Below are 23,334 nucleotides of genomic sequence, written 5' to 3'. Positions count from 1 at the left end.
TTAAAACAGCTACAATGATTTTTTTAAATTCCATTGACAGCTTGGTATTTATCAATCTTACTAACTTTATACTATAAAACTGTTTAAACATCTGATAGTGGACTTATTTATAATAACAGTTTTAAAGATCTTTTTTTTAAATGGGGACTGCAAGTTCAGTCCAGAGAAGTCAGGTTCCCATTGGGTGTCAGCTCTGTCAAGGTAGAAATAGAATTCAGTGGAAATGTGTGAACTGTCAGTTTTTAATGTGCACCATTTGTAAAGACAACATTCATCTTAGAATTGCTAAAGACCACAAAATCATAAGTATTAGTGATATAGGGGAGCTAGATTCAGGAGAAAGTTTTAACTTTAGTGACACACACTGTAAGGAACATTTTGATCAGGTCTGCTGTTCGTACTGTAGTTCTTGTAATACAGTTGTCTGTGTAAAATGTTTAATGACAGTACATAATGGACATAAGTTTGTAGATGAAGCAGATTTTCTTTGTAAGAAAAAGCAAATTTGGAAAGGAAAAACAAGTGCAGTGAAAAAAATAGATCAACTCTGTAAGGATGAACATAAACTGAAAAATATTAAACAATTGGAGGGTGAGATGTATAGTAAAGCAATAGAAGATATCCATGAGAAAGCTAGAGAGGATATGGATTGGCTTTCTAATATAATTTTTCAATTGGATGAGAAAATAAAATCAGTAAATCTGACAATTGATACAGAATTGACAAACATTGATAGAGAAAAGGGAAAAGTTAAGGAGTTTATAGATATTGTTGACATGATAACAAGTTCAAAAGATTTCTGTCAGTTCTTTGAGAAGTTTGATGAATTGATTGCATCATTGACTTGTGACATTAAACCACTTCAAGAACATTTTGGATCAATATCTGAATTTATTAAAGAGCATATTATAGTCAGTGAGTTTGATCATCAAAATACAGCAGCATCAGATTCAGAAAGAACAGATTCAGATTCAGAGGCAACCGAATTAGTTAAAACCTATACTACAGATATTAGGAGTATTCATTTCCTAACTGAGTTATCTGATCAAACACTGTTGATATCTGACAATCAATCAGAAGTACTACAACATGTGAAATTAGAAGAAACCAATGCCAAAGTGATAGCTAACTTTACTATCCAGATATTTGGCATGGCAGTCAGTCCTTCAGGTGACATACTTGTATCAACTGGTGACACAATGCTGAAAGTATTTGATATAAAGACGGGAAAGATGACAGATTCACCATACAGTGTACATCCTTTAAAGTCATGTTCCATACATGTAAATCAAGATCAGAGAGTTATAATAGGAGTTAGATCTTCAGAAGCAGACGTTGGTGCCACAGGAAGATGTGTTGTGATTGTCATGGATCAAGAAGGGAATTGCCTAATGGAATATGAACATGATAATAACAAAATACCATTATTTACACACCCTGCCAACATAACTAGTACTAAAGATGGTAATATATGTGTCTTGGACATTATGTTATGTCATACTGATGAAACAGGTAGAATAGTAGTTTTAGCACCGGGAGGAGATGTCATACAGATATACTCTGGTCATCCTGATATTAACAATGTTGGCAGACCATTTATACCTGGAGATATATCAACAATTTCATCAGGTGGTATCATTGTTACAGATACTAAAACCCAAACATTACATATTTTAGATAATGATGGACAGTTCATTATCTGCTACAATATATTGGACATAGGAATCAACTATCCATATTCTCTAGCTATGTCTCTGTCAGGTCATTTATATATAGGAGGTACCTGTGAACAAGGAAGTCCAGACACCTACAAGACCAAACTTTATCAATTGAAATATCATGAAATTTAATTTAGAAGATGCAAAGTGTTTGTTTTATGATGAAAATAGATTACTTCTTTGTGTTAAGGTAGATTCATGGTATACCGCCATCTTGGATTGTACAATCACAGTACAAAATTGGTCTAGTTATTTGCCTAAATCTGCAAGTTTGGAGACAGATTTGTAATTCAATGGTTAAGACTGTTTTTTACATATAAAGAAAACTTGTTAATTATTAGTATTATACAAAATATTTTAACAACTATCATTTTTTTTAGTTTTAAAATCATTTTTTTCAAATGAGCCATTTAAGGGGAGATAACTCTTTTAGTACAAAATTTATACTGGGCTAATAGGGATTTTTTTTATTTTTACTTGTAGCAAGAAAACAATTTCGGTGACACCATGTTTTCTTTTTATTTTCTTAAAACATATTATGAAACCTTTCTTCTCACAATTTATTTCAAAATTCTGTCTCATAGAAAAATTTTTATGCACACTAATGTTTTTTTTCATGAACAAACTAACCAAATTTGGGCAATTTTCAACGACTCATAGCACGGTGACCCATACTTTTTATTAATTTTTTTGAAAAGAGCATAGTAAAATCTTCATTTTGGCAAATTAAAATTATGCCTGAAACTTTTTACAGATGCGCAGATTTGTCTGTACTCAGAGTAAATTTTGAGGTGAAAATACGGCCATTTTAGCCATAGGGTCCACATGAACCTTAAATACAGTTGTATAATCATTGGTATAACTCATTTCCAAAGAAATCTTTTTGACTCCTCCAGACCTCCACTCTGTTATGTTCATTGACTTGAAAGTTGTTTCCATAGTTTACATGTTAATGGTTGTTCATGCCAGCCCATTATTTTTTAACATAGAGATTACCATTGTATTTCTGTTGTTTCAGTCTTAATATCACTTCTATCTATCGTATAGTTCATGAAACTTTCAGGGGAATCTTGGCCTTTAAAACTACTGTGAACACTCTCATGAAGTATTTGAATGATTCTAATTAGAGTTATCTCCCTTTTCTCAATTTAAAATGTATGTGTTAAAAATCAGTTTGAAAGAATCATAAATTTGGCATAATTAATAAGAACACTTTTTACAAAGATTTTTTATAAAATTTTATTTTCCATTATGTATAAGGTACTATGTCGATGATAGATATTTGGAGCACATTACACACCAAAATCATAAAACTTTCGAGCACGATTTTTGTACTCAGACTCGAGAATCAACCAATCAAAATGCTTGATTTCATGTTTCGAGCATGATTTTTGTGCTCCGAGCACTGAGCAAAGTTTTATGACTTCAACCCGCCAAATATCTATTTACTAGTTTGTTGTTTCAAATCTGAAGAAATTGCCACATCCCTCATCTTATTAGTATATTTTTAGGGTATATCATTACAATACATGTTGGGTTTTAAAATACTTAGAAAATCAAAGACAGAAGGATCTACAATATTAATGTGCCTAGGAATATATGAATAGAAGAAATTTGACAGAATAAATTTATGCTACATTTCGTTGTGTACCTCTTGATTATTAATTTCACCAGGTTGAGTTTGAGATTACCTGATTGTTGCTTTAAGAATAAATAATGTTAATTTTCACTAATTGCTTGAATTTTATATGCAAGTAAAATGCATATTCAGGAAGAGAACAAGTTAATCTGATAAGAGCATGAACCATGAACCCCTCTTTTTACTACATCGACATACTGAGCAGAATTTTGATATGCTAGTTTACATTGTTATGAGGAAGATATGTTTATACCCAACCTGGATACATTATTCTGACTCAAATCTGACCAGCCTTTAGCTGATGATATTGAATAAAATAAACTAACAAAAAAGTTAGACAAAGGACATACACCTACCTACAGTTCTCAACAGAAAAAAATTAAAAAACAAAAGATTACAAACAAGTTATGGGTTTGATAGTCTTGTAATCATTGTTATAAGTTATACTGAAATAACACAAAATGTACTGGTCAATGCCAAGTTCATCTTGTCTGAAGGAATAATCCATTGTTTGCACTTTTTGCACTTTTTGCACTTTTTCAAGACAATGATATGTTACAACCTAAGTTTGTTCGTCACCATTTCAGTAACAATAAGTTTCTGTATGATACAGACAGACAGTATATATCCAACTCATCATCACTAAGGTAGAGTCTCATGTCAGTGTTATACACCTGTTATTACCTGTTATTACATGTTCTTGTCTAAAATCAATGGTTAACCATGAAGGTGTCCCCTAGCAATCAAAATAAATTAAAAAACCAAAAAAATGTACAGGAAGCAACTTATAACTCCTTAAGATTTCTAATTATTTACTAAGAACAAACTATTAATCAACTTTGATTATTTTTTCAGAGCTTATAGCCAAGCTGAAATGATTTTTTATATGACCGCATATTTTTGTTGTTGTGTAATGGTATAGGTATGTTGTCAAGTCACATAGGTTGTTTTTTTTTAACAAACATAATTTAAAAAGATTTTTTTGTACTTCTTTGCAATTTATTCCAGTTCTGAATTGACTTTTTTCCATTAAATTTGATGGTAAATTGGGATCTATGTTAATTTCAATGTCAATAATTTAATGAGTTGTCACTTTGTCTTTCCCTCAGTCTGTGAATCCACCAATTTTTATCAGAACCATTTGAATTTTGCCTTAAAATCATACACACGGAAAATTGTCACCACATAATTTAATCACAAGTAATGCCCTGATATATTTATCTTGCACAAGTTTGCTTTGTCAGAAGTGTCTTTTGATGTCCAACATCCTATAAACAACTCACTGCTTTTCCCAACCAAGCAAATAGCTAAGGAGATTGGATGTAATATCCCTTTATCTTTTATATCACAGATGGTCAAGAGATGTCCAACATTGTTAATTATGTGTAATACACTATTGACAAAGTCAGCTACTACAACATTGTCTGACATGGTAGTCACCACTGACTGTGGATCAAAAGGATATTCTTCTAACTTAGTGTCATGTTGTCCTCTATAAAAAGATATATTGGTCTTTCCAAACACCAAGACTCTTTTACTTCCATCCACTAAAAAAATATTGCCATTGGTTGTACTTGTAATAGACTGTGAGTAGCTATCAATTATAGGTTTATTGTTTTTATCATTGTCAAACACAGTTACAACGCTGCCGTCTGTATTCATAATAAGAACTACAACTTTATATGGAGAGGGAGCTTCTCCAGTAACTACAACTAGACCACTGGCATCTACATGAACTCTTTCTAACTTAGCATAATCTGCACAGTATCTAGAGTCTATAATTTTACTAGAGCCTTGGCTGATCTGCTTCAGTCTCGATTCCCCTGTAGCTAGAAGGAGATCATTTGTAGGAGTAACTGCGACATCTAGCACTGCTACATTAAAACTAGATATTACCTTTAGTTTATCATCTTCAACAATCACTTTCTGCAATGCTGTAGAATGAGTGACATAGGTAAAGGGGTGAAATACAACCTTTCCATCACCAATCCACAAAGAACCATCCAAGGATACATCTAAACACCTGATGTAATCCATTCTAGTAGAATATTTCTTGTCACTAGTTATATTAACATCAGTAGCAGGTGCTTGATGTGGTACATTGCTTACTTCCTTAATGTCCATGATTCTGTGCTGTCGCTCTGTTTTAATTTTATTATGTATATTGTTTTTACATTGTATGCACATCAGTAGGTCACAGTCCACACATTTCCATTTTATTTTTGGATCTCTATTACACAACTGGCATAAAGAAGGACATTGTTCCTGTGGTACATATGTCGCCATGTTACATATATTTATTATGCCTCTGACTTTATCACTACTTCAGATCAGGTCTTTATCAAAATCAAATCTATAAAGTGTTTAAATTTGATAATTTAATATTTATCATTTAATGATTATTGCTGATCTTACTTATTTGTATAGGTGTATCATTAATGTAGATAAAAATCATCTTTAATTCATACAGTCACAGTTCAAAAGTGTTTCCTCACCTGACAATTTTCCTATATTTTTGTTAATATATATATGGCTTGTCTTACCACAAATATTTCTGGACTCTGGACAATGTTAATTTAACTTTGTATGCATGTTTTACATGCTGACCATTGGCTGATGTGTCTTTGTTTTATCAACATTGTTTTATGCTATTTTACCTTATAGAGTACAACAACACTTTGTATCTTCATTTGAGTCACAATAACAGGTATATGTCGTGCTGGAATGACTTTTCTTATTTTTGCAGTTGTTTTTTTTTTGTGTCAAGTTGGTAGTTTTCTCTTATGAAATTAGTCTACCTCTCCTCAATTCTATAATGGTGGTCTAGTTAAATTTTGATAAAGAATTCCCCTTATACCAGTACATTGCAAGTCATTTCTTAAAACAAATGTGCCTATTTAACCTGTTCTTTGGTGAAACTTGAGTTAAAAGTTAGAAAATACCATGGTGATGATAAAAAAGAAGTTGAATCAATCAATTGCAGCCAAAGGAGTAGATGGCAAACAATTGTCTATATAACATTTCACAGAAACTGAGCAAACCCATTTAATATTGGTACTTTAACCGACTTATTATTTGCGAAAAATCTATTGAAACAATTATTAAGCAGGAAAGGAAGACAGTTGTTGATACTGATGACAAAATTGAGGTTAAATGGAGGTCAATAAAGTTTGATATTGTCGATTATCAGTTTCACCGTTGTGTTTCTTGAAAGATTGAAAAATGGTGTTTCCAGTCATGCTTGTGCTTTAACTCGTGGACAGTCCAACCAAAGCTTTTCAAATTTTAATGTTGTTACATGTGACAAAATGCAAGTCAAGTTTGATATTGATGATTGTCACTTTTAGCATTCAGAAGTTATGGTCCTGGTGATATTAAAAAATGCCAGGACACAAATAAATGTTGAAAAATCCAGTTTGCTGTCACTCTGACAGCCTTTTGTTTAAAGTTGGATGCAGGAATTTTGATTTGTTTTATGGGTTTTGCCATTAATTGTACATATAGCTATAAGGAATAGGATGGGAACAGGGAACAATTTTTACTACCACTGTGTAAAATTTGAAAGTTATATCTAGACTTTACTTAAATAACCCAAAGGGTCTATATTTTTTATTTTTAAATTATATTAAAAGGGTACTGTTTTTCACTAGAGAACTCTACCATTCTTGTAAATATTAATATCCAGATCATTATAGGTTCCTCTTGTTTGTCATTGTTGACTGTATGCATAGATACATTAAAAGAGAGGCACTCTTTAGACTTGAGAGCCTCCTCTTTACACTTCTAGTGCTCTAATGAGGTCAATATAAGTTTTTCAGGTGAGTACAGGATCTTCAGCACCTGAGATGTTAACATATAGTGTGCTGATTGTTATGATGCTGAGTCATTGCTGACTTTCAGACTAAGTGTCACTGTGTCAGTATGAGTGTTTCATGTGGATTAACTTACCATTATTATTGTATTACTGCTCTTAGAGACTAAGTATTATGACTGTTTTACCTGTTTTTTAATAGAGACAGCTTTTCATAATAAAAAATCATCTGTGTTTTGGTTTCCTTGTAGTTGTTTGGAATGGAATTCTAGTACAGCTAATAATGTACTATATAAAAGTACATATTTGATATATAGAAGGTGCATTTTATACAGGTGTTAAGTATACTATGTTACTATGCAGTGACTGCTTTAACAGATCTTACTTGTGTTGATAGGTTTTCAGTCTGTTTTTATCTTGATATTCAATGACTGATCTAGTTATGTAATTTAAAAGTACATTATTGTCTTATTTTTATATGCAAACAAAAGGTCAATGAGATGCAGAGAGATAAAACACATGTGTGATAAGAAATTTGACAAGAGCTTCAGTATTATATGTCCAACGTAAGACTTCAAACCTTTCAAGACTGTTAGAAACTGTAGATACAAAAAATTCAAAATTTATAAAAAAATTAATACACAAAATAATTTTTGCAAGATTTTAAAATCTAAAATGGAATACACATCAAAAAGTCAAGAAATTATGTTTTAAATAATAAGAACTTTTAAAGTAAAAAATTGTTATAATGGAATTTAGATAAATTTAATTAGTTGAAATTTTTGGGCTTATAAATGAATACAATTTAGCTTAAATGAACTCACTGTGTTGAAGGGAAATTCCCTTATTCTAAATGTCAGTGGAGATCTATAGTATTAGTGTTGATTCATTTTGAAAGTTAATCTTTCATTCTGTTAATTTATCAGTTAAAAACAAATACCACATCATAATGTATTAAGTAGAGAGAGGAAGATTAATTGTTTTGCATTTGTTAAAAGTTCATTAACTGGCTGTTGGTAATATAAAGAACATGCATTTAGTCTCCAGCAAATGTTCTTAAAAGAGCAAGAATTGAAATGGAGGATTTACTTAGCAAGGTGGAAGATCCATTCTGTAATACTCAGGATTGTTTTCCTGAAAGAAGGAATTTAAGTTTCGATGACACTGTTTACTCGATTTCAACTGATGATATATTTGGATGTGTTGTTGCAATCATGATTCCCATTATATTTATTGGGAACTCTCTTGTTATTATAACATTGTACAGATTTCCAAAGTTTAGAACAACAACCAATTTATTGATCGGAAGTCTTGCTATGGCTGATCTTCTGCTTAGTGTGGTGACTTTACCGTTGTACGTGTGCTTTTATTTCCATGGCGATGCTTTAAGTAGAATAAAATATCTGTGTCTAGTAAAGTATAGCTTTGCACTGGGAACATTGAGTGCATCCTTAATAAGCCTTGTTGCCATTGCATTTGACCGCTTCATTGCTATAACAAGACCTTTAATTTATCGTGTAACAATGACCAAAAGAAGAGCTATGTTTATAATAGTTGGTATATGGATGTATCATGTGATTGTGGCTTTCTTACCATTAATTGGATGGAATCATTACAATGAATTGAATAATAACGTAACTCACATCTGTAATTTCTTCACGGTATTACCTGTGCCATATACAGTTCTTACGACACCAGTTGTTATTATGCTAGCAATTGTTATATCAACCTACTTATATTTCAAAATTTATCAAGAAACTGTTAGCTATAGTAAACGTCAGTTAGAGAGGAGGTCCACTTCCTCCAATAAGGTGTTTGGACGAAGGCAGTTTAAGAGGGATACAAAATCAGCTAAGATGATGGGACTAATTTCTATACTATTCTACCTATTCTGGATCCCATTTATGATTGGATGCATTATAAAGTACATTTCAAACAATAAGCACTCGTCAGAAATGATCAAAAATATTTTTCTGACTCTTGCTATGAGTAATTCTGCTGTAAATCCCTTCATTTATTGTTGGCTTAGAGAAGATTTCAGAACTGCCTTTCTCATAATAGTTTGTTGTAGAAAAACATCAAGTATTCGGCAAATGACTTCCATGAAACAAAATTTGGGAATAAAAGGGACATACAACTTCAACAAATCTCAAAATAGGAAGAGTTCATTGTTTACTATTGAAAAGGTGCTTAAGCCTCTACAATCTAACTTGAGTGATAGCATCACATCATCTTATGGAGATGCATCTGATTGTGAGACACCACAAAGTGTCGCCAGCGATGCTGATACACCACATAGTGTTTTCAATGATGGAACATTCTCGTTCAGTAAAAGTGATACGGCTAGTTCTATGAACAGTTCAATGACTACAAGACTTTAGTTTCCTATAAATTTAAAACAACATGTATATATTAGATTTCTTCTTAACTTTTTTATTTTGTTAGATATATTTGTATTGTGCTTCTAAACATATTTTTCTCAGATATAATATTAACAACTAATTTACTTTCCTATCCAATTATATTTATGGCTTTTAGAATAAAAATAAAACTTTTTGAATTGGTTTGTTTTACTGAATTTAATTGGAGATCATTTGCATATATTAATTTCAAAATTTCATTAATCAAAAGATACCAGATGATCTTTTAGCAAAATATTTGGAGTTATCTCCCATAGGTTATGTATGGAAAAGATGAAGTTATTTTTATGCCCCACCTACGATAGTAGAGGGGCATTATGTTTTCTGGTCTGTGCGTCCGTCCGCCCGTTCGTTCGTCTGTTCGTCCGTCTGTCCCGCTTCAGGTTAAAGTTTTTGGTCGAGGTAGTTTTTGATGAAGTTGAAGTCCAATCGACTTCAAACTTGGTACACATGTTCCCTATGATATGATCTTTCTAATTTTAATGCCAAATTAGAGATTTTACCCCAATTTCACGGTCCACTGAACATAGAAAATGATAGTGCGAGTGGGGCATTCGTGTACTGAGGACACATTCTTGTTAATCATTATGTCAACATATAATTTTAAACTTTCTGCTGCAAGTATTCTTGCAAAAGTCGAGTATGCTGAAAAAATGCTTTGATCACATGTTTGGTTGGATCTAAAACAAATAATAAAAAACAATACTAAAAAAAAAAAAAAATGACAATTTAAAGCTTGTTGAATTCAATCTTATTTTGTGTCTGTTACAAGACAGGCTATTTAAACTGTTTGTTTGTTTGTTGTTTTGTTTTGTACCTCTGTTTTGATGGTCCTGTCTCCTGTCATAACCTCCAATGTGTGAGGTCTTTATTTTGCATTGGCTGGGTATACTTGAAAAAAGTTAATTGCTGCTTCTTAGCAGGCTGTATTTAGTAGTAAGAGCATAAATATTGGTTGACCCAGAGTTAGAATAATGTGACTGTTCCCATTTGAACCAGCATCTTACTGATTGGTACTTTACAAAGCAAGGTTTATATTTGTATCACATTACCATGTTCTTATCCAGATACACTTGTGATATTTCACTTGGATGTAAAGTACCAATGATTGAGTCCATCATCATATCTTACAGACACATCAACAACTACAAATGTAGTATCATACATACTTTATTGCACATCCTAATTTGTAGATGTGTTTCCCTGAATTTTATGAAAAATCTCTTATCTTAGTACAATAAAGAATCATTTTAAAATATTTTGTATATGGAAATTGTTGCAAATAACTTGTTCTCTCTACCTCAAATGTCAAACAAAATGTTCATGGAAGTAATTAACGGAATCTGACCTAGTTCATCATAAATTTATAATTACCAAACTTGGTTTAACCTTGCTGTCATGACATGGTCCAGAGTTTTGTCCAGATTTGTTTCTCATTAACTATCGTTCATGGGTCAACAGACGCTTAAAATTGAATTCTGGAAAAAGCTAAGACATCTGACAGATGTTATGGACTTTTGTATAAAAGAACTGATAAAAACGAAAAACAAATATGACGAACAGCAACCAAAGACATCTCTGAATTACAGACACCTTACTGCACAGGCACTGGGATGTAAAGTCTTGGTTTAATACATTTTACTAGTGCTCAATTCTTCCTTAACCTGGGACAGTGGTGTAACACAACCTAACAATAAACTTTTAAAAAAATCATTAGAAAATTGATTTGCTCTGATGATGATCAGATTGGCTCACAGCACAAAAAACCCAACTAACCAAGATATAAAACTCAAAGTTTCTAATAAATATCCTGTTTTTCATTTTCAAGATTCAGCTTTTTTTTTTATGTTTTCTTGATTTAGATGTTTTCTTGAAAACAAATTGGATAGAGAAAAACAGTAAATAGCAAAATTGATAAACAAGAAAATTGAGATCTACTTATCAATCTATTGGTCCTTAATAGAGTAATGCCTGCTTAGGTACCTGATATTTAGGAAATATTTAATAGTTATCCCACGAGGATGTGGTGTGTCAGTGTAAGATCACTCCGATGGCCGGAGGCCAGAGGGTGATCTAACACTGACACACCAAGTCCGAATGGGATAACCATTTTACATCCCAGCTGTTTTAGATTAGACGAAAAACCATTTACAATTCATAAAATCTAGTGAAGAACGCCACACAACCATTATAATATACTTTATATATTACTATATGATGTATACCCTTTATGACCCTGAACATGATGAGTAGATATCAAAAATGTCAACTCGACCCAGTGGCCAATCGGCCCACACTATATCGCTACTTTATAAAAAAAAATCGCCCCACTCTTGTTTACCAACTCTCCCCACTTTTGAAAAAGTGTGAAATCAAATTCAACAATCAGTCTGACAACTCACTTATTAACGAAAAGGGTTTAAAACCCACTGAATAAAGGTCTGCCAACTTGCCCCATTTATAAAAATATCTCGCTTCCTTTATGTATGTTAATTTACTGATAATTCCTATCTAGTCGTCCTAGTGTAGTGGTATGTGTCATGGCTTGATATGCTAAAGGTCTTGAGTTCGAATCCCAGCATATACATTGGATTTTTTTCTACGTGAATTTTGATAGATAGTCTTTTCCGTATAATTAACTATAAGTTTTATAGTGGATTTGACATTCCCGCCAAAATATTACAAAACAAAGGAAAGCATGCTTAACAAAGAAACTCAAACTGGGGTAATCCGGCTCAGATCACCCCTGTTAGAACACAAAGGAGCTGGGATGTAAGTTATGTTATCCTGGCTTTGAAGTAAGAGAAAAATATTGTTGGCTTTTATTTCAAATGAACGTTCTCATAAAAGGGTAAATTTAAAGATATTTGTGTTTACAAACAAACAAAAGGCAACAAGAGAAGATGGTTATGAATATCAATATAACATATTTTTTAAATCATACCTAGCAGCCTCAAGTTTCTCTAGACACTTTAAATGAATAAAGATTCAATTTAGCTCTAAGGGTTGCAATTTCTGAGACACAAGTTAGTTGATGATGCACATTAAAGACACTTATTGATCTTAATTAATATTTTTGTTGCATTGGGTGCATTCTTAATTGAATTCCTTAGAAATAAACTCTGCCAGCATTTGCTTAAAATTACTATATAATTAAAGAATGGATTGTACTGTTTCAAAGATGTATACCAGTGGTTGCTGTTGCTACTGCATCACACACATTATTGTGTCCATTTGCTTAACATAAACATGTATTATACCTTCAATTTTAACACAATATAGTCATACCCAAGGATTGATTTACTATATATGCTATATTATATCAAGCAGATTGGTTGATTTATTGATTGGTGTTTAATGCCACTTTCAGCACCATTGTGCTTTTTCTTCGCAGTCATTTAGTTTTGTGTAGGAAGCTGGAGTGCACAAGAGAGAACCACTGACCTTCATAGGAAAGCTGATAATCCTAGTCAATTAAGTAGAGTGCACCTGCATCATGAGGGATTCAAACTGCAAACCTCAGTGTTGACCAGCTAGTGATATTGCACTACTATATATATAAAAAAGATGTGGTATGATTGCCAAAGAGACAACTCTCAACAAAAGACCAAATGACAAAAAAATTAACAACTATAGGTAACGGTACGGCCTTCAACAATGAGGAAAGCCAATCCCGCATAGTAAAAAAAAAGACCCCAAAATAATACTAGTTCACTCAGCCACTGATGTCCCTATAACAAGTAGAAGATACCTAACAAACAATGTTAACAGGACAAATGAAAAAATGTGAAAGGAGTAGGTCCAGTAAGACCCCTTTTCGGCCCCAAAATATAGCAGTTTTACAAAATTGTAAAAATGTAAACTTTTAATGGTTTATTGACAGTCGAATGCTTCTGCTACATAAATATGGGCTCTTACTAGCACCATTAAGTCATGCTAAATTACTGAAATTTTCACAATTCTAGCATTTTAGTTAAATTTTAGACGGTTTTCGTGTAAAACGAAAGTGGCCGCATTCGTGTTCATTCTTAATATTGAAATGTAAGTTGTATTTTATGATAATACATAACATATATAAAGGTTGAGGATGAACACGGATGCGGCCACTTTCATTTTTGACAAAAACCATCTGAAAAATGACATTTTTTTGAATATTTGGTAGATTTTTCATATTTGAGCTCGAATCGGATCGTTTTTAATGACTAAATCAGTTAAAATCTTTCACATAAACTAATTGATTCAAAAGAAATAGACACTTAAGTGTTTAAAAAGTGGTCAAAATCTTTCGTCAGATGAACCTGAAGACAAGCTGAAAGGACCTCCTTTTCTAAAGTATGATTAGATTGATTAATTGGAATTTTGGTAGTAAAACCACTACTTTCCCTTAAAAAATTGATAGCCATTGTCATTATTTTTTTCTGGGAAATTGCATAACTTTTGAAGTCACTGCTTTTAATTGTTGCTTTATAAATTGAAATGAGGAGAAAATTGATTTTCTTCAAATACACACTTGAAAGTCTGAAATAAAATACTGCCTTATTTACAAATCAAACTGAATCCTTCAGTCAAAGATGTGACATTGTTAATTTAAAAAAGATAGTCAGTATTCAACTCAACTGTTTTGGCTTCATATCATTAATTGTAAGTCCATCTCATTTCAGATTGGTCAAAATTTACTATATCTAACTTTAACAGAATTATTTGAATGGAGATTTATGCAGACAGATCCTAACTGGTCAAATTTCTTCTATGATCCTAAAACAGATAAGGTAGGTAAAATATAGTGTTCAGAAAGAAAGATAGAAATAGTGTTCAGAAAGAAAGATAGAAATAGCATTCAGAAAGAAAGAGTAAAATACTCAGTGTTTTTAAAGAAAGAGTAAAATATACATCATTTAGAAAAAAAGAAATTTTCACATGTACAGCATTTAGAAAAAAAAAGAAAATACAAACAGACACACATCAATGAAGATTGCACATCTTACAAACACACTTGCCTTTCAGACAGGTGTTGCCTATTTCACGTTTTAACATATCTTAAAGGGTAAGGTCAAGGATTGTCAAACTTTGTATGCCCCTGCCATAGTGTTACCCTTGACAGTTTGTCTGTCCGTCCCGTTTATAAAACCTTTACACAATGCTAAGAGCCAAAACTTGCAGACAAGAGTTATAATAAATTTGGGCAGTGAGTACTGTTCTTGAGTTTTGTCCCTTCAAAACTATGAAAATTCTTACTTTTTTTTTTTTTTTGCACTTTTACTTTAGTTTTCCATATCCAACTTTTATGCAACTCAGACACAATGGTTAGATCCCAAAATTAGCAGTCAATTTCAAATTAAGGTTGTTAGTCTCTTACCGTTCAAGAGTAATGCCTCTTTTTAACTAGGACAATAGCAAAGCATGAGCAAGAGCATTCACGTCCACAGAAACAGTAGATATACTTTCTCATAGATTTCATAAAACAAGACAGCACAACAAGAAATGACTGACAAAATTAGCATTGTTTGGAGAGAGAAAAAGGAAAGTTATCTATAGTATTTGACTGTTATTGTGTCTTTCAACCTTTAATGCAAACTCTAAGCAAGCTCTTCATACTTTTAAGAATATATGAATATTTAACAAATACTCTTTTTCCATGTCAAAGAAGCTGAGTATTTGAGTTATATCATAAATTGTGCTTAAGCCCCTCCTGAGTGGCTCAGGTATTAATAATACATACGGTACCAAATTAAATGCAACAGCTGCACATTTTGTGTCCTCATTTTTACCTATCTTAAATAATGCACCTTTACTAAAGGAAAAAATTGGCAAATTTGCTGTTTTCGTTCTATAACTTAACTTTGCATCAACCAAATGTTATGAAACTGAAACACAATGCTAATTTCAACCAAACACAGATCAAGTTTTGATTTTGGTGGCATAACTTACACTGTTCTCCAGTTACCTGATTTCTGTTCGCTATTGAGAACAATGAGAACTCTCAAACACCCAAGCAATCTCTTAATGACAACATGTAGAAACAATTGTCTTAAAAATTCAAAGAAAATGAGAAGTCTTGAATTAGTACATTCACTCTTGCATATTTACATTCAGGAGCATCTGTGTTCCATAGGATCCTTTTATTTTATGATTTATTTTTGACAAAAATATAATTTGTATCCTTTAATATATCAATAAAATTTAGCATATATACAAAGGTTCTATTTTACAGGTAATTTTGTTAGATTTTGGTGCTACAAGAGAGTTCCATAAAAAGTTTGTTGATGATTACATCAGGATTATAAAATCAGCCAGAGATCAAGACAGAGATGGAATACTGAAATGGTCTCAGGCCACAGGCTTCCTTACAGGATACGAAACTAAGGTAATGAGACATCTTTGAAGTTTTTTATGCCTACAATAAGTAGCATTGGTTGATTATCAACTTAAATTTTTATACGACTGCAAAAATTGAAAAAATTTTAATCGTATATTGGCATCACGTTGGCATCGTGGTCGACAACGTCCGAAGACATTTGGTTTTCGCACTATAACTTTAGTATAAGTAAATAGAAATCTATGAAATTTAAACACAAGGTTTATGTCCACAAAAGGAAGGTTGGGATTGATTTTGGGAGTTGAGGTTCCAACAGTTTAGAAATTAGGGGCCAAAAAGGGCCCAAATAAGCATTTTCTTCGTTTTCCCACTATAACTTTAGTTTAAGTAAATAGAAATCTATGAAATTTTGACACAAGGTTTATGACCACAAAAGGAAGGTTGAGATTGATTTTGGTAGTTTAGGTTCTAACAGTTTAGGAATTAGGGACCAAAAAAGGGCCCAAATAAGCATTTTCTTGGTTTTTGCACAATTACTTTAGTATAAGTAAAATAGAAATCAATGAAATTTAAACACAAGGTTTATGACCACAAAAGGAAAGTTGGGATTGATTTTGGGAGTTTTGGTCCCAACAGTTTAGGAACTAGGGGCCAAAAAAGCGCCCAAATAAGCATTATTCTTGTTTTTCGCACAATAAATTTAGTATTAGAAAATAGAAATCAATGAAATTTAAACACATGGTTTATGACCACTAAAGGAAGGTTGGGATTGATTTTGGGAGTTGAGGTCCCAACCTTTTCGGAATAAGGTAGCACTCCACAGTTAGGTGTGTAGTTTCGCATTTTGGCCCCTGTGGATTTTTTAAATATGAGAGCTAGTGTGCAATAAAATTCATTTTTGGATAGCTGAGTATTTAAATAGCCTTTGTATTTGGTTTATATGAACATCAAGGTTATGTAATGTATGTAATATAGGCTGTTTTCTGTATGACAGTCCGTATTTGCATGTCCATACCATACATTGGTCCGGCAATTATTGTAATGTTTTTTTCCAACTTTTTATCGCACGAACTTTGTGATTGGATTTTACGAAAAAATGAGGCGAAAGACACCCATTTTTTATTTGATCATTAGGAAGATTTAAGAAAACAGTTTCTAAAAAGGTATCACTCAAAGGCATTGAAATTCTAGTTTGATCCAAATTTTGGGGGGATATATGACATGTTCACCCCCCTTTTTGCAATATTTTATGGTAAATAAATGCTGAATGTTGCCATGGATACACATACAAGGAATTAATTTTCACCCTTTTAACTTTGGAAAATTGAATCTATGGAAGATACTGATTACATACATATGCACATGTACAACACAAACAGTTAGGTTAATGTATTAAAAATCCAGGAATAGGAGATGATAAAACATTTTGGGGCTCATTTTTAATTTTATTTTCTAACTGTGGAGTGCTACCTTATGGCACATCAGAAAGCACAGAAATGCACTTTTAAAGTTAAAATTGACCTCAAATCTTTAGTCTTTTGTGTTCTTGTTTTAGTTCTGATTGTAAAAAAACTGCTAGGAATGCAATTTATGTTAATTTTATTGTTTACTGTCCTTAGCAACCAAATATACACATTTTGACACTTAGACATGTTGCGGTCTTAAATTTGTACCCCGTTAGCTTTGCCCTTGTAACCAAAGATTGCGCTTTATATGATAATCTCAGAATGTATCGCTTTATATTTTTGAATGCGAATAAGTCAAATAAACATTTTTAGCAGGATTTTATATCATAATTTGGCATTAATTAAATTTAATGATGCCAGTACTGTTAGAAATTTATACCCTGCTTGAGAGCTTCTAAACCAAGGTTAGGTATGCTATTTACAGCAAAAATTACCTATAAGTGCTTTCAAACACCTAAAACATGTACAATTTGTCCTCTTTTAAGGCAATTTTATAATTTCAAATAAAAAAAAGGGAAAAGTTTTAGAAATTTACCCCTATAATGAGACAGACTTGAAGTTTTTCACTATGATCCAGCATTTATTTTAAAATCACTTTTTGTCGCGTTTCAACACCAACTGCTAACCTTCATAAAATCTTTATTACTGAACCAATTTTAAAAACTAAGGTACCATTTTCATCGTAACAACTAGTAGAACACAGAAAACATAAAAAAAATTGAGGCAGGAGGGAAAAAAATTCACCTTAAGGTAGCACTCCACAGTTAGGTGTGTAGTTTCGCATTTTGGCCCCTGTGGATTTTTTAAATATGAGAGCTAGTGTGCAATAAAATTCATTTTTGGATAGCTGAGTATTTAAATAGCCTTTGTATTTGGTTTATATGAACATCAAGGTTATGTAATGTATGTAATATAGGCTGTTTTCTGTATGACAGTCCGTATTTGCATGTCCATACCATACATTGGTCCGGCAATTATTGTAATGTTTTTTTCCAACTTTTTATCGCACGAACTTTGTGATTGGATTTTACGAAAAAATGAGGCGAAAGACACCCATTTTTTATTTGATCATTAGGAAGATTTAAGAAAACAGTTTCTAAAAAGGTATCACTCAAAGGCATTGAAATTCTAGTTTGATCCAAATTTTGGGGGGATATATGACATGTTCACCCCCCTTTTTGCAATATTTTATGGTAAATAAATGCTGAATGTTGCCATGGATACACATACAAGGAATTAATTTTCACCCTTTTAACTTTGGAAAATTGAATCTATGGAAGATACTGATTACATACATATGCACATGTACAACACAAACAGTTAGGTTAATGTATTAAAAATCCAGGAATAGGAGATGATAAAACATTTTGGGGCTCATTTTTAATTTTATTTTCTAACTGTGGAGTGCTACCTAAGGGGCCAAAAAGGGGCCCAAATAAGCATTTTTCTTGGTTTTCACACCATAACTTTAGTATAAGTAAATAGAAATCTATGAAATTTAAACACAAGGTTTATGACCATAAAAGGAAGGTTGGGATTGATTTTGGGAGTTTTGGTCCCAACAGTTTAGGAAAATGGGGCCCAAAGGGTCCAAAATTAAATTTTGTTTGATTTCATCAAAAATTGAATAATTGGGGTTCTTCGATATGCCAAATCTAACGGTGTATGTACATTCTTCATTTTTGGTCCCGTTTTCAAATTGTTCTACATTAAGGTCCAAAGGGTCCAAAATTAAACTATGTTTGATTTTAACAAAAATTGAATTATTGGGCTTCTTTGATATGCTTAATCTAAACATGTACTTAGATGTTTGATTATGGGCCCAGTTTTCAAGTTGGTCCAAATCAGGATCCAAAATTATTATATTAAGTATTGTGCAATAGCAAGAAATTTTCAATTGCACAGTATTCAGCAATAGCAAGAAATCTGCAATTGCACAGTATTGTGCAATAGCAATAGCAAGAAATCTTCAATTGTACAGTATTGTGCAATAGCAAGTATTTTCAATTGCACAGTATTGCACAATAGCAAGAAATATCTAATTGCACAATATTGCGCAATAGCAAGAAATTTTCAATTGGAGTTATCTTTCTTTGCCCAGAATAGTAGTTGAATCAACTTAAATCATTGTTTTATACAATATACAATGTATATTCACTTTTACTACCAACTGATAAATTAAAACAATTTTTACCATTCAGTGATAACAAGCACTTTTTTAACATTTTAATATTTTATGATGTATGTAAATGAGTAGTTATTGTTGCAAACTCCATTAGAAATTTGTATTGAGATCAGTTTTGGAATAAGGGAAAGGGGGGATGTGAAAAAAAAATTTGGGGGGTTCAATTTTTCTCATTTCAGATTTCATAAATGAGAGGATTAATATTCAACAGCATAGTGAATTGCTCAAAGGCAAAAAAATAATTTTAAGTTCATTACACCACATTAATTCTGTGTCAGAAACCTATGCTGTGTCAACTATTTAATCACAATCCAAATTTAGAGCTGAATCCAGCTTGGATGTTGTGTCCATACTTGCCCCAACAGTTCAGGGTTAAACCTCTGCGGTTGTATAAAGCTGCGCCCTGCAGAGCATCTGGTTTATCTTTAATTAAAATTTTGCAGAGATCAAGTCTATTTGAAAAAAGCTTAAGAATTTATGCCGTTTGAACAAATATCATAGTATTATAAAAATTAGAAGATGTGGTATGATTGCCAATGTGACAACACTCAACCAGAGACCAAATGACACCAGCTGTATTATGAGGGGGGTCGGAGGGATCCTGACCCTGAAATCCCGGGGTCCCAAATTTAAAAAGAAATTAAAAATTTTAAATCCCGACATTCTGAAATTCGAAAAAAAAATAATTCCCGGTTCCTAAAAGGATCAATCCTGAAATCCCTAGCTTAAAAACACCTGATCCTGACGTCCTGAAAAAGGTCCTTCCCCCACTCTATTATAGTCTAGTTAAAATGTGTTCTGTTAAAACCTTTTCTCACCTTTATAATTTCAGATTATGGAGAAAGCTCATATAGAATCAGTGATGATTTTAGGAAGAGCATTTGCAAGCAAAGGACCATTTGATTTTGGAAAACAGTCTACAGCTAGTCAGATACAAGACCAGATTCCTGTCATGGCTAAGCATAGACTCACACCACCACCAGAAGAAACTTATTCCTTACACAGAAAAATGGCTGGATCTTTTCTGTTGTGTGCCAAATTAGAATGTCAGGTTGACTGTGCAACATTATTTGATCAAATATGGGACAATTATCAATTTGGGACAATTGAGACAGAATTATGATGATTATCAAATTTAGAACATTATTTAAATGAGTAAGATGTGTATGCCCCTTCGAGGGTAACAGAGGGGCATAAAAGTTTGTGGTCTCACATCACCATTAAGACTAACAATTCATAAAGTAATGTATGTTATTTAATAAGCAATTAAAAATTGTGTAGTTTTAATTTTGAAATTGAAACTTTATTTTGTATGTCAATTATAAGTTATTCTTGATATTTGTTTTTACAGAATGCACGGTAAATCATAATTTTGTAGGTGAATTCTGGTTTCACCTCATTCTTTTTTATTCACAGTTTGCCCTCCTTATCATCATACCTGAACCAAAGTCCAGTGTGAGTTGCTGTTGTCACTTCTTGTTCGGAAGTTCGAAACAGTAGAGATTTATTCTTATGCACAGAGTTTTTAATGCTGCAATCTCATTGATAGCCTTGAGTTGGGATGGAGCTGATAAGTATCCTTGAGTTTGAATTTTTGAAAGACCATTAATAATCTGTTTATCACTTTTTATCTAGGCAATGTCAAAGACGTAGACTTATAATGTCATAAGCCTTTCTCTACTCGTCTGAGCAAAACCTTTATCACTTGATTAGTGAGATGGAAAATTATTATACAAATAAAAGATTAAAGGAAAATTTGAGAAAATGACATTAATAAAAACTAATAAATCGTATTCAAGTTTCAATTAAAAAGCCAAGGATTTAGCTATAATGCCTGAGAGAGTCTTCTACAATCTCCTTTCTCAAATATATTAACTGAAACTTTCAATATAGCTGCAGATATTAAGCTGGTCTTTTTCTGCAGTTAAATCATGATTTTGCATATATATATCAAAGTTTTGTAATTCTTTCTGGTTGATGGATGGACTGTGCTTTTAAAATGTTACTTATCTAGATTTTTTATACGATTTCGGCTATCATGAACTAAAAATTAAATATCAGTTTTGTTCTGGCCTCTCTTTCTGTTGACAGAGTTACTGCCCTTTATCTTTTTCTCTGTGCCTCCTCAGGCTCCTAATATATTGCTGAGTTTTCATGTATACATCATGTACTTGTATATAAATGAGTGGTAGATTGACTAAGTTCTGTTGGCCCATTTATGACAGAATAAAGAGTGTTATTCTTGTGTTACTTTGCAAATAATTCTATTGTATAATTAAATTTATAAGATGTTTTGTTTTATGTTTTGTTCTTTAATGTCTCAATTGCAATAAAATAAGGTTTCTTTGTCTATGAAAGTGTCTTAAATTCCTTGTACAGTACTATTCCTAACACTTGATTAAAATGGTAATGAACACGAGAACATTTAGAAGATGAAAATGTGATTTTCTGTAAGATTCTTCAGATCATATGAGGTTAAGTTCAATAGATATAAGAAGATGTGGTATAAATATGAGTGCAAATGAGACAACTCTTCATCCAAGTCACAATTTGTAAAAGAAATCCATATAGGTCAAATTACGTTTCTTTACATTTTATTTGCTCAAATACATGTTGGATAAGAAACAAGTCAAAAAGAATTATAGGGTCTTCTCTGTTAAACAGATTTAACTGAATAATAGTCAATACTTAACATAGACGGATCCAGGCGGCCTGGGAGGCTCTGCCCTCCCACCTTTTGTGGGGAAAATTTGGTTGATTATATAGGAACTCGGCCTGACTGGAGTGGGCCCCCCTTATGTCAGTCAAATATTTAATCTGGGAAGAGGATAATACATTATGTCCCAATTTGAATAAATTAGATTTTTTTTTAACAAAATTCATACCTTGCTTAATGCAAGAAGAGTGGGTACAGAATATTTAAATAGTTTCAGAGACCTAGCTGTAACTCTAGGGTTCATCTGGAATCTATTGGACATTATTTCATTCATGTTTGTCATTTGATAGTGTTTCTTCCCGGTGTAATTTCATTAATATATTTATTTCCATTTCAAGTATTTTATTGTTAATCTTCTTTAATTATCAATGGGATATATGTAGCAGGGAAGTAGATGGGAAATGGATAAAAGTCGAAGCTTATTTGAATACATCCTCCCCCATAACATATATACAAGTTTAAATACTTAGCTGTATAAAAACATCTGAGATACTAAAAGAAACAGCTGCAGATAGTTCCAGGCAGGCCACCATGAATCTATTCCAGTAGGTTGGGTACTTTAAAAGTAAAGTGTTTATGTCTGTCAGGCAGGCTTCATGACCATGACCTTATTTTCATGGTTCACCGGAAAAGGTTATGTTATTGTGTTTTTGCCATGTTATTCGATACTATAAGCAATAAATGCATGGTGTACATATCTTTCTGATAGGTTCATTTGACCTTGACCTCATTTTCATGGTTCATAGGTCAATGTTACGTTTTTGTTGTTTCACTAGTTTATCAGAAACTATAAAAAAAAAAATAGACATTAAAGGTTTTCGCATTACTATAGACAATAAAACACATAGCATCAAAATATCACAATTAGCTGATGATACAACTCTGTTTTGTAGTTCAAAATCAGATATATCTAAAGCTATGAATATAATTGAAACATTTGGCTCTTTCTCAGGGTTGAAGCTAAACCGTAATAAAACAGAAGGAATTTGGATTGGGGCGCTTAAAAACAGCGTAGATAAGATTGAGGGCATACGCTGGACAGACAAACCTGTCAAAGCTTTAG

General features: G+C 32.3%; 3 protein-coding genes across 4 annotated transcripts in view; all 3 read left to right on the top strand.

The window, feature by feature from the left end:
- LOC139517138 (atypical kinase COQ8B, mitochondrial-like) overlaps positions 1 to 21,912 on the top strand; it is a 49,396-nt gene extending 27,484 nt beyond the window's left edge. For both annotated transcript variants that reach the window (XM_071307844.1, XM_071307845.1), the window contains exons 12-14: positions 14,250 to 14,357; positions 15,800 to 15,952; positions 20,388 to 21,912. In XM_071307844.1, the coding sequence (XP_071163945.1) occupies positions 14,250 to 14,357; positions 15,800 to 15,952; positions 20,388 to 20,678 (552 nt within the window). In that variant the 3' untranslated portion in view covers positions 20,679 to 21,912. The remainder of the gene's footprint in view (positions 1 to 14,249; positions 14,358 to 15,799; positions 15,953 to 20,387) is intronic.
- LOC139517140 (E3 ubiquitin-protein ligase TRIM71-like) lies at positions 15 to 4,121 on the top strand. The gene has a single exon (XM_071307846.1). It carries the CDS (start codon positions 141 to 143, stop codon positions 1,848 to 1,850), a length of 1,710 nt encoding a protein of 569 aa, XP_071163947.1. The 5' UTR covers positions 15 to 140; the 3' UTR covers positions 1,851 to 4,121.
- Positions 5,731 to 13,154, top strand: LOC139517141 (adenosine receptor A1-like). The gene has a single exon (XM_071307847.1). The coding sequence runs from the start codon at positions 8,245 to 8,247 to the stop codon at positions 9,547 to 9,549; it is 1,305 nt and encodes a 434-aa protein (XP_071163948.1). The 5' UTR covers positions 5,731 to 8,244; the 3' UTR covers positions 9,550 to 13,154.
- Positions 21,913 to 23,334: the final 1,422 nt, after the last annotated feature.

This window comes from Mytilus edulis, chromosome 3 (assembly GCF_963676685.1).
Source record: "Mytilus edulis chromosome 3, xbMytEdul2.2, whole genome shotgun sequence".
NCBI lineage: Eukaryota > Metazoa > Mollusca > Bivalvia > Mytilida > Mytilidae > Mytilus > Mytilus edulis.
Note: the sequence above shows the minus strand (reverse complement) of the source record. Positions and strands in the feature narration are given on the sequence as shown.

What these genes read in the sequence shown, in the direction of transcription:
- LOC139517140 (XM_071307846.1), top strand. Translation starts at nt 141, where the DNA reads ATGGGGACTGCAAGTTCAGTCCAGAGAAGTCAGGTTCCCATTGGGTGT.
- LOC139517141 (XM_071307847.1), top strand. Translation starts at nt 8,245, where the DNA reads ATGGAGGATTTACTTAGCAAGGTGGAAGATCCATTCTGTAATACTCAG.